Below are 12,043 nucleotides of genomic sequence, written 5' to 3'. Positions count from 1 at the left end.
TATCACTGGATGCATAATCCAGAGGGCAAGGCTAATGCTTTGAGGGTCAGGGTTCACATCTCAACTGGTGGAATTGAAATTCAATTAACAGATCCAGAATTGACAGCAAGTCTCAATGATGGTGACCAAAAGCTGAACTTTACCAAAAATCAGATAAATGTCAATTTCAGGAGTATAATGCAGAGTTTCTATAAATGAGCTCTCACAAGTATCTCATTCAGTATTCTGCTGTTCTCCTCAGTATGTCTGCATCACACCTCTACGGCACCACTCTCATCACATCTTGCACTCACTAACAGAGAAAGTACCTGCCACTGCCAGGATCTTCTTGAATTCTGCCACTGGCTGCATGTGTACAGCCCAACTGTGCACCAAGACAATTGCTGCCAGCCACAAATAGTCCTTCACAGTACACTTTGTGAGAGTAATCTTTGCATGTTCAGGAAGGAGAGATCACATTGGGAGTGAGACACAGCCCGAGTGAGTATATGGTTTGGAGATTTTGGAGTCAGTGTGGGAGTTTGGTGGAGAGGGGAAGAGGTGCTGTTTGCTTGCTTTTCTAGCTCATAGTTTGTAAGTTTCTTTAACAGGATAAATTGAGACCCAGAATCGGGACCCAGCACAAAATAGAGTGACATTTCAGGAAAACCATATATTCATTGGTTGGTAAGAGCTTGATAGTTTGACTATATTATAGCTTACTTTCAGATTGAAGGTACATAGGAGAAACATTTACAGGTTACAGTCAGAAATATTGAACAAAAAGCAAGTTAAGAACTAAGTAAATAAAATAGAGATGCAGGGTTGGGTGATGAGTTGTACGTGCTTGATGTGGGAGCTGGTGAACACATTGTCGTTCAGTGACTGCACCTGTAACAAGTGTTTGTTTAGATTAGATTAGATTACTTACAGTGTGGAAACAGGCCCTTCACCCCAACAAGTCCACACCGACCCTCTGAAGAGAAACCCACCCAGACCCATTCCCCTACATTTACCCCTTCACCTAACACTACAGGCAATTTAGCATGGCCAATTCACCTAACCTGCACATCTTTGGACTGTGGGAGGAAACTGGAGCACCCGGATGAAACCCACGCAGACATAGGGAGAATGTGCAAACTCCACAGTCAGTTGCCTGAGGTGGGAATTGAACCCGGGTCTCTGGCGCTGTAAGGCAGCAGTGCCAACCACTGTGCCACCGTGCTGCCACATTGCTTGGGGAACTCCAGCTCACAGTTGGTGAACTGGAGTCTGAACTTCCGAACACTATGACATGCCAGGGAGGGGGAGTATTACGTGGATGCTATGTCTTAGGAGGCAATCACGCACCTTAGATTAACTACCTTGACTTCGGTCAATGGTCAGGGACAGGAATGTGCAACTATGAGCAAGTCAGGTAGAGGAATCCAGGAGGTAATGCTGAAGATGCTTCCATCCTTGAGCTTGTTTAACAAGTTTTGAGATTCTTGCTCCCTGTGCAGATGAGAATGGAGACTGTAGAGAGGATGAGCAAACTAACCAAAGATGTGAAGGTTAGATGGATTGACAATGCTAAATTGCCCATGGTGTCCAGACATGTGCAGTTTAGGTGAATTAGCCATGGGAAATGCAGGGTTACAGGGATAGGGCTGGATGCCTTCAGAAGATGGGTGTGGACTTGATGGGCCAAATGGCCTGCTTCCACACTGTAGGGATGTTATGACCATAGCGCTGTGGGACACAACAACATTCAAGTGGGGGAGAAAAGGGAAATTTAGCTGTAATCAGGGAGACTATAGTCAGTGGAATAGAACGGTTCTCCCCGAAGACGGTGATGCCTGTCTGTTGCCCGGGTTCAAGAATCTCATTTGGGTTGCAGAGGAACTTTGAGTGGGATGGAGAAAAATCTAGTTGTTGTGGTCCACATAGGTACCAATAGTATAGGTGGAAAGAAGAAAAGGTTCTAATGAAGGAATATGAGCAACAGGGGCTAACTTAAAAAGCAGAAACTAAAAGGTGCTAATCTCTGGGTTATTACCTGAGCCACGAGCTAATTGGCGCAAAGTCAACAATATTAAAACAGTAAACGTGTGGCCCAAAGTTTGGGAGAAATGGGTTTGAATTCATGGAATATTGGCACCAGTGTTGGGGACGGATGGACTCTGCCTGAATCATGCTGTGACCAAAGTCCTTGCGAACTGCAGAACTAGTGTTGTATGTTAAATAGTGAGTGTTGGGCATAGATTTATTTGCATGCAAAATTATTGAAATAATTAATTAGATTAGATTACTTACAGTGTGGAAACAGGCCCTTCGGCCCAACAGGTCCACACCGACCCACCGAAGCACAACCCACCCAGACCCATTCCCCCCCTACCCCTAACAACTATGGGCAATTTAGCATGGCTAATTCACCTAACCTGCACATTTTTGGACTGTGGGAGGAAACCGGAGCACCCAGCGGAAACCCATGCAGACACAAGGGAGAATGTGCAAACTCCACACAGACAGTTGCCTGAGGCAGGAATTGAACCTGGGTCTCTGGCGCTGTGAGGCAGCAGTGCTAACCACTGTGCCACCGTGCCGCCCAACGGGGAGGAGGGCTCAGCAAAGGATGTTAAAGTTTCCAGAACAAGTAATATGACAGGGGGGTACAGAAAGGGCCAGAAATCTAAATTCAGACACAGCAGATAAGGGGACAACTATGAGAAGGAGGGTTGGTCACAGGATTAACTGTGTTGTACTTAAGTGTGTGCAGAAACAATGTAAATGAGTTTGTAACGCAGATTGAAATTTGCGGATACAATGTGTGTATCACAAAGATGTGGCTGCAAGGTGATCAGGGCTAGGAACCAAATTCCAGGACTACTTGTACTAACAAAAGGAATGGCAGATACACAGAGGGGACAGTGTTGCCTTGTTAGTGATAAGTGAAATTAAATTGATAACCAGAAGTGCGATAGGATTGGGAGGTGCAGAATCTGTGTCGGTAGAGTTGAGGAACTGCACGGGAATAAAGGCCCTGACAGGAGTTATGTACAGACCTCCTTGCAATAGTCAGGATGTGGGGGAGAAAGTTAATCAGAAGATAGAAAAGGCATTTAAGAAAAGCACTATTACAGTTGGTCATGGGGGACTTCAAAATGCAGGTGGACTGGAAAATAAGTTTGGTAGCCAATCCCAAGAAAAGGAATTCGTGGAATTATCCACGAGATGATGTTTTTGGAGCAGCTTGTGATAGAGCCCACTAGGGTACAGGCAATTCTGGATTTCGTGAGGTGTAGTGAGGCAAACTAGATTTAGGAAGCTTAAGATGAAGGAACCCTGTGAGCTAGAGACGTATTATGATGGAATTATAAGGGAGAAGACAGGAAGTTACAGGCCGGAAACTAGATCTTGGCTGTTAGTAAGATTTTAGAGTCCATTATTAATGACGAGTTTGCAAAGTACTTGGAAGTGTGTGGTAAAATAGGGCTAAGTCAGCATGGTTTCATCAAGGGGGGGTTATCTCTGACAAAACTGCCTATATTGTTAGGTACATTAGTTGTGGGTAAATGTAGAGGAATGGGTCTGGGTGGGTTACTCTTCGGAGGGCCGGTGTGGCCAGTGGTCATGATCAATTTGGATTTTCAGAAGGCTTTTGAAAGATGCTGATCAGGAGGCTGCTAAATATGGTAAGCATCCATGGTGTTAGAGGCAAGGTACTGGGATAGATACAGGAATGGCTGACTAGTCGGGCCATGTTACGGTAGCAGCCAGTGACTAGTGGAGTTCTGCAGGTGTCAGTGTTGGGACCACAACTATTATACATAATACATTAATAGTCTATCTGAAGGATCTGAGAGCATTGTTGCTAAATTTGCAGATTACACAAATATAGGTGGAGGAACAGGGTGTGTTGGGGAGAGAGGGAGGCTGCAGAAGTGCTTGGACCGGCTGGGAGAGTGGGCAAAGAAATGGCAGATAGAATATAATGTGGGAAAGTATGAATTGTGCACTTTGGTAGGAAAAATCAAAGCATAGACTACTTTCTAAATGAATAAAGGCTTTGTAAATCTGAAGCATAAATGGACTTGGGAGTTCTATTTCAGGATTCTCTTAAGGTAAACATGCAGGTTCAGTTGGCAGTCAAGAAAGCAAAAGAGGGCTCAAATACAAGTGCAGGGATGAACTGCTCAGGCTGTATAAGTCTATGGTCAGACCACATTTGGCATATTGTGATCAGTTTTGAGCCCCATATCTGGGGAAGGATCTTCTGGCCTTAGAGGGGGTCCATAGGAGGTTTACAAGAATGATTCCGAGATAAAGGGCTTGTCAAATCATAGTGAGTGGCGTCTCTGGGTCTGTATTTAATCGAGTTTAGAAAGACAAAGGGGGGATCTAATTGAAATTTATAGAATACTGAGAGGCCTGGATGGAGTGGATGCATTGAAGATGTTTCCACTAGTAGGAGAGTCTGGGACCTGAGGGCGCAGCCCTCATCTTGAGAACTGAGATGAGGGACAATTTCTTCAGCCAGAAGGTGCTTAATCTGTTGAACTCATTGCCACATAAAGCTGTGCAAGCCAAGTGATTGAGTGTATTTAAGACAGAAATTGATAGGTTCTTGATTACTAACAGGATCAAAAGGCGCAGCGGGGTTGAGAAAATAGCTAAGTAGACTTGATGGGCTGAGTGGCCTAATTTGGCTCTGATATATTATGGTCTTATGGAAGAGTAATGATTTCCAAAAGGACACTTCAGCAGAAATATAATCACGCATTCATGAATGTTTTGCTACTTTAACATAATCTCTCTCTCTCTCGCTCTCTGTCTTCTCAGAGTTTTGCTTCTCCTGCTTCAACGTCATGACCTGTTTAAAATCTGCCAAACAGAAAAACTGTTTCATTCAGAGAGAATGTTGCTTTTTCCTCTTTAACAACTTCTGTTTAAACAACTGTCATTGTAACTACAGCTACAATATTCAAGTTATAAATACCCATCCTTAGTGCCATGCTACATTTACACACAGGGCCCAGTTCTTCATAGGCAGAAAGAAAATGACCACACACACTGGACCTTTTTCACTGAGGGCAGGACTTCGGAGACAGCCAATCCCTGCTGCATGCCCATTGCAGTGCTCTGACCAAGTCAACTTTCCTGGTTTGCATTTAATCAGTTAAGTATGATAGATAACAGTTTATGCTGCATCTTCATGCAAACCAACCAACCAAGAACCACTTCTCTTGTTGCGTAAATTGTTTCCTTTCTAAAGCTGGTTCCGTTGTATTTCAGTTCTAATGAATGCAAGATGAAATGTCTCAACTTTGTGTCTCTTCTTAGCAATATTTTATTGATGTTCAGATTTTTGAAGCTGAATTCAGATTCACAGACTGCTGTGATTGGATTTGAACTTTCACTGGATCACATTCAGAGCTCAGAATTATTGTTCCAGTAATATAATCACCAGACTACATGCCCGTTAAAGAATATAAATGAGTTTACTTACTCTTGTGTTTGACTTTTAACTGAAAAGATCTGCATTCACATTTGAAGTACCGTAATGGATAATGTTTACTCTTTATGCATTAAAATTTTCCTTAATGTTAAGAAATTAAACTGGGTGATTCTGTCCATTTCTGTGTACTTGTGTGTATTATTTACATTATGTCAAAATGTCCATTTGATACAAATATTTCTTCTTTCAATGCATCCAGCTCTACATGCTGCAGTCCTCTCTGGTCATGTTAACACAGTGAAGCTTCTGTTGAAGTATGGGGCACAAGTGGATGCCATGGATGTGATGAAACATACACCACTTTTCCGGGCTTGTGAGATGGGCCATAAAGAAGTGATCCATACACTCATTGAAGGTTAGATTTTGTTCTAATTCCCATGGAGATCTAAAATATTTTAAAAACAACGGAATAACTATAATACGAAAAGAGAGAAAACTGTTGGACAAGGTATCAATTTTTAAAACATTTTTGACAAAAAGCTAACTAGAATCAAACATTGATTAACATGCGAAAGGCATTTCATACAAAAGGCAAGTTTCTCTTTTAAATTGTTCCTCTGATAAAGAAATGCCTCACATACTCTCAAATTCTGATATTGCTTCCCTCATAATTGTGGTACCATATGCATTCTCACACACTTTCTAACTTGTCCTGTCTTTTTTAGCAATGATGATATTGAATGGCAGGACAAGTTGGAGAGGCAAAATGGCTTACTTCTGTACATATTTTCATATTTTATATTTTTGTAGGATTTTTCACTTCCCATCCAATCATTTGGCCTGTGAATCACAATCACCAGTAACCACCAAACCACAATTATTGCTGACAAGGTGCATTTCTACAAATCCTCTTCCACATGTCATTATAATCCTGAAGGAACAGAATCCTCACCCCTTTCTGCTTTCCGCAAAGACTGTTCCCTCCATGACCACCTGGTCAGGTCCACGCCCCCCAACAACCCACCCTCCCGTCCTGGCACCTTCCCCTGCCACCGAAGGAATTGCAAAACTGCGCCCACACCACCTCCCTCACCTCCACATCCATCAAAGTTTTACCTGCACATCCATCAATGTCATTTATTGTATCCGTTGCTCCCGATGCAGTCTCCTCTACATTGGGGAGACAGGACACCACCTCGCAGAGCGTTTTAGGGAATATCTCTGGGACACCCGCACCAATCAACCACACCACCCCGTGGCCCAACATTTCAACTCCCCCTCCCACTCTGCCAAGGACATGCAGGTCCTGGGTCTCCTCCACCGCCGCACCCTCACCACCCGATGCCTGGAAGAAGAACGCCTCATCTACTGCCTCGGAACACTTCAACCCCAGGGCATCAATGTGGACTTCACCAGTTTCCTCATTTCCCCTCCCCCCACCTTACCCCAGTTCCAATCTTCCAGCTCAGCACCATCCCCATGACCTGTCCTACCTGCCTATTTTCCTTTCCACCTATCCACTACACCCTCCTCTCTGACCTACCACTTTCATCCCCACCCCCATTCACCTATTGTACTTTATGCTACTTTCTCCCCACCCCCACCCCCCTCTCATTTATCTCTCCACCCTGCAGGCTCCCTGCCGGTATTCCTGATGAAGGGCTTTTGCCCGCAACGTCGATTTTCCTGCTCCTTGGATGCTGCCTGACCTGCTGTGCTTTTCCAGTACCACTCTAATCCAGACTCTGGTTTCCAGCATCTGCAGTCCTCATTTTTACCTCTGAGGATTTGAGCTATAGGGGGAGGCTGAACAGGCTAGAGCTATTTTCCCTGGAGCGTCGGAGGCTAAGGGATGACCTTATTAGAGGTTTACAAAATTATGAGGGGCATGGATAGGGTAAATAGGCAAAGTCTTTTCCCTGGGGCTAGGGAGTCCAGAACTAGAGGGCATAGGTTTAGGGTGAGAGAGGAAACATATAAAAGAGACCTACGGAGCAACTTTTTCACACAGTGGGTGGTACGTGTATGGAATGAGCTGCCAGAGGAAGTGGTGGAGACTGGTACAATTGCAACATTTAAGAGGCATTTGGATGGGTATATGAATAGGAAGGGTTTGAAGGGACATGGGCCGGGTGCTGGCAGGTGGGACGAGATTGGGTTGGTATATCAGGTTGGCATGGACAGGTTGGACCGAAGGGTCTGTTTCCATGCTGTACATCTCTATGACTCTAAGTTGCATTTGTTAATCAAGTATCAATGCAGCTAATGTTACATTTCTTTCTTAATTCAATCCACAAGTAATCTATACAGAACCTGTCACTTCATTTCTATCATGGATGCTTATGCAGAGTTACTTAGAGTAATGCGTTACCATATTTTTAATTAAACAAATACTATTTTGCAAGACTGAAGAAGTGATTTCTAATTATCACCAGGATCACGAGTTTATGCTTTATTTTTAACATGCTTTTCTGAGATAACTGCTGGGATTTCAGGAATCATATTTTGATTTATTTGTTTTTTTTTGTCTCCATTATCTACTGTATTCAAATGTTTCAAAGTTAAGCAATCTTCTCTGATAATTCAAAGTCATTTACTGTTGGAAAATGAGATTTGTCTCGTCATATTTGTTTAGTAAATAATAGGAAGAAGTACAAAGTAAAATATCAGACAATTTAACATAAATAGGAGAAAGTGAGGACTGCAGGTGCTGGAGATCAGAGCTGAAAAATGTGTTGCTGGAAAAGCGCAGCAGGTCAGGCAGCATCCAAGGAGCAGGAGAATCGACGTTTCGGGTATAAGCCCTTCTTCAGGAATGAGGAAGGTGTGCCAAGCAGGCTAAGATAAAAGGTAGGGAGGAGGGACTGGGGGAGGGCGTTGGGAATGCGATAGGTGTAAGGAGGTTAAGATGAGGGTGATAGGCCGGAGAGGGGGTGGGGGCGGAGAAGTCGGGAAGAAGATTTCAGATCAAGAAGGAGTTGCTGAGTCCGAGGGTTAGGACTGAGATAAGGTGGGGTGAGGGATGAATGCAGATTTCTCCAGCTTCCTCAGGATTTCCCATCCACCGCCTCCAACCTCATAGTCCCACAACCCCGCACCGCCTGTTTCTACCTCCTGCCCAAAATCCACAAACCTGACTGCCCCAGCCGACCCATTGTCTCAGCCTGCTCCTGCCCCACCGAACTCATCTCTGCATACCACAACATGGTCCTGTCCCCCTTAGTCCAAGAACTCCCCACCTACGTTCGGGACACCACCCATGCCCTCCACCTCCTCCATGATTTTCACTTCCCTGCCCCCAACGCCTTATCTTCACCATGGCCATCCAGTCCCTATAGACCTCCATCCCCCATCACGAAGGCCTCAAAGCCCTCCGCTTCTTCCTTTCCCACCGAACCAACCAGTACCCTTCCACTGACACCCTCCTTCGACTGACTGAACTGATCCTCACTCTGAACAACTTCTCTTTCCAATCCTCCCACTTCCTCCAAACCAAAGGAGTAGCCATGGGCACCCGCATGGGCCCCAGCTATGCCTGCCTCTTCGTCGGATATGTGGAACAGTCCATCTTCCGCAGCTACACTGGCACCAACCCCACCTTTTCCTCCGCTACATCGATGACTGTATCAGCGCTACCTCGTGCTCCCACGAGAAGGTTGAACAGTTCATCCACTTTACTAACACCTTCCACCCCAACCTCAAATTTACCTGGACCATCTCAGACTCCTCTCTCCCCTTCCTAGACCTCTCCATTTCTATCTCAGGCGACCGACTCAACACGGACATTTACTATAAACCGACTGACTCCCATAGCTACCTAGATTACACCTCCTCCCACCCTGCCCCCTGTAAAAACGCCATCCCATATTCCCAATTCCTTCGCCTCCGCCGCTTCTGCTCCCAGGAGGACTAATTCCAATACCGAACAACCCAGATGGCCTCCTTCTTCAAAGACTGCAATTTCCCCTCAGACGTGGTTGACGATGCTCTCCACCGCATCTCCTCCACTTCCCGCTGCTCCGCCCTTGAACCCCGCCCCTCCAATCGCCACCAGGACAGAACCCCACTGGTCCTCACCTACCACCCCACCAACCTCCAGATACATCGTATCATCCTTCGTCATTTCCACCACCTCCAAATAGACCCCACCACCAGGGATATATTTCCCTCCCCTCCTCTATCAGCGTTCCGGAAAGACCACTCCTTCTTCGACTCGTCACCCCCACCAACCCAACCTCCACTCCCAGCACCTTCCCCTGCAACCGCAAGAAATGCAAAACTTGCGCCCACACCTCCCCCCTCACTTCCCTCCAAGGCCCCAAGGGATCCTTCCATAACCATTACAAATTCACCTACACTTCCACACACATCATGTACTGCATCCGCTGCACCCGATGTGGCCTTCTCTACATTGGGGAGACAGGCCGCCAACTTGCGGAACATTTCAGAGAACACCTCTGGGACACCCGCACCAACCAACCCAACGACCCCGTGGCTGAACACTTTAACTTCCCCTCCCACTCTGCCAAGGACATGCAGGTCTTTGGCCTCCTCCATCGCCAGACCATGGCAACACGATGCCTGGAGGAAGAGCGCCTCATCTTACGCCTCAGAACCCTCCAACCCCAAGGGATTTGTCCAGCTTCCTCATTTCCCCTCCCCCCACCTTATCTCAGTCCCAACCCTCGGACTCAGCAACGCCTTCTTGACCTGCAATCTTCTTCCCGTCCTCTCCGCCCCCACCCCCTCTCCGGCCTATCACCCTCACTTTAACCTCCTTCCATTCCCTCCCCCAAGTCCCTCCTCCCTACCTTTTATCTTAGCCTGCTTGGCACAGGTTCCTCATTCCTGAAGAAGGGCTTATGCCCAAAACGTCGATTCTCCTGCTCCTTGGATGCTGCCTGACCTGCTGCGCTTTTCCAGCAACACATTTTTCAGCAATTTAACATAAATGACTAAATTAAGGAAAGATTATTATACTCAGAGCATTTTGTACCTCATTCTTACCATTAACGTTTATTTCTTTATGTACAAATGACCAATCAGCTCCATGTCAGTGGTTTAAATTCTTTACTGAAGCAGTTATCTTCTAAATTAGGTTTCTGATGCTGCTTTTACATTTTTTGAGGATTCTGAACTCTTTTCAGTTTACATCTAGACAACTATAATAAATGTAAACCCTGGCACTCCATATTAATAGTAGGAGAAATCCTATTGGCCACTATACTGTAATCTTTTACATATGATGTGGAATAGATTTCACTGTCTATTTGCAATGCCTTTATATTTTAAATAACAATATTGAGCATTCAACTACAGTAGCTAACATTTATATAAGACCTTTAATGTTCTAAAACATTTTAAGTTGGAGGCCATATCAGGTAAGAATAGAATGTAATGTAGGGAAAGATGGTGACAATACTGTTGAAGCAATATGTTATTATAAGACTTTTCAAGGTAAGGCAAAATGCTAAAAGAGTGGAGACTCCAGAGAAGTGAACACGTTAAGTGAGTGGGTAAAATGTAGGAATGTAATATAGGAAAAGGTGATGTTATGCACTTTGGCACGATGATGAAAGCAGCTGAGTTTTTAAAATCAAGAAAAACTACAGAGCAAAGAGATTTGGAAGTTCTTGTACATGAATCACAAATAGAGAGCATCCAAGTTCAGTAAGTAATTAGGAAGGCAAATATGGGCCTTTATTTAAAAGGGAATGGGGTATAAAAGTGGAGATAACATCTCTTCTGAATGGTCAGACCCTAATTTTTAGACAATGTCCCTTCGTTCTAGAATCTCTCTCTAGTGGAAATAGTTCATCTTTATCTAACCTACTTTTTTTCCTGTTAATACCTTGAAGACTCAAATTTTGTCCATCAAGTAATTGGTTCACCCTAGCAAATTAATAAATTGTAACCAAATGTTAAAAGTGTTCATTACAATCTGGGGAAATTCAAGATAGATTTATCGAGCCATTACTGATCCCTTTTGCATTTCTGAAGAGTGAATATTTCTGTTTGGATTGAAAATCCCAAATCCAATTCAATATCAGTGACTTCTCTTCTGTCAATTTAATAATTGTAGTTTTTAAACTCCATAATATCTACAATCGCAACATTTACTTAACTAACTTTCATATGTTGTCACAGTTCTCCTCTTCACAACTCCGCCTTGACCTTGTCACAGGCGCAACATAAACTTCCAGGTTTCCACCACTGCAATGTTGTGTCAGTCTCTAAGAGATATATGAAAGCAATCTGAGGGTCACCCGGATCTTCTTATTTCCTCTCCTGTACCATGAAAAGACATCTTATCATTATTCACCATTTACTGTATTCTCATGTTTGAGATTGAAAATTTACACTTGTGATTGAATCCATGATTTCAAAGCTTGCATTTTTTGAGACAGACCCAAAAAAGAAGGGGAAAATGAACTTTGGAATTGACACTTCCAGTTCCTAAGGAAATTAAGGCTGAAACTAAGATTGGTAACCAAAATTTCTGAGGAAATTGAAAATTGCTGAGATCACCTAATAGGACCGAGAGCTATTAGGGCTCAGATGCTGATCCCAATGGTGCAGTATAACTATGATGAAGGCAATGGAGGCTAAAACCAAAAGCTAAGAAAA

The 12,043-nt window shown here is 44.2% G+C and overlaps 1 protein-coding gene across 12 annotated transcripts in view; it reads left to right on the top strand.

Moving 5' to 3' along the window:
* invs (inversin) overlaps window positions 1-12,043 on the top strand; it is a 279,900-nt gene that overhangs the window by 147,831 nt on the left and 120,026 nt on the right. For all 12 annotated transcript variants that reach the window (XM_043690027.2, XM_043690031.2, XM_043690029.2 and 9 more), the window contains one exon: window positions 5,676-5,831. In XM_043690027.2, the coding sequence (XP_043545962.2) occupies window positions 5,676-5,831 (156 nt within the window). The remainder of the gene's footprint in view (window positions 1-5,675; window positions 5,832-12,043) is intronic.

This window comes from Chiloscyllium plagiosum, unplaced genomic scaffold, assembly GCF_037043375.1.
Source record: "Chiloscyllium plagiosum isolate Xiang-an unplaced genomic scaffold, Cpla_swu_hap1 HiC_scaffold_5, whole genome shotgun sequence".
Lineage (NCBI taxonomy): Eukaryota > Metazoa > Chordata > Chondrichthyes > Orectolobiformes > Hemiscylliidae > Chiloscyllium > Chiloscyllium plagiosum.
Note: the sequence above shows the minus strand (reverse complement) of the source record. Positions and strands in the feature narration are given on the sequence as shown.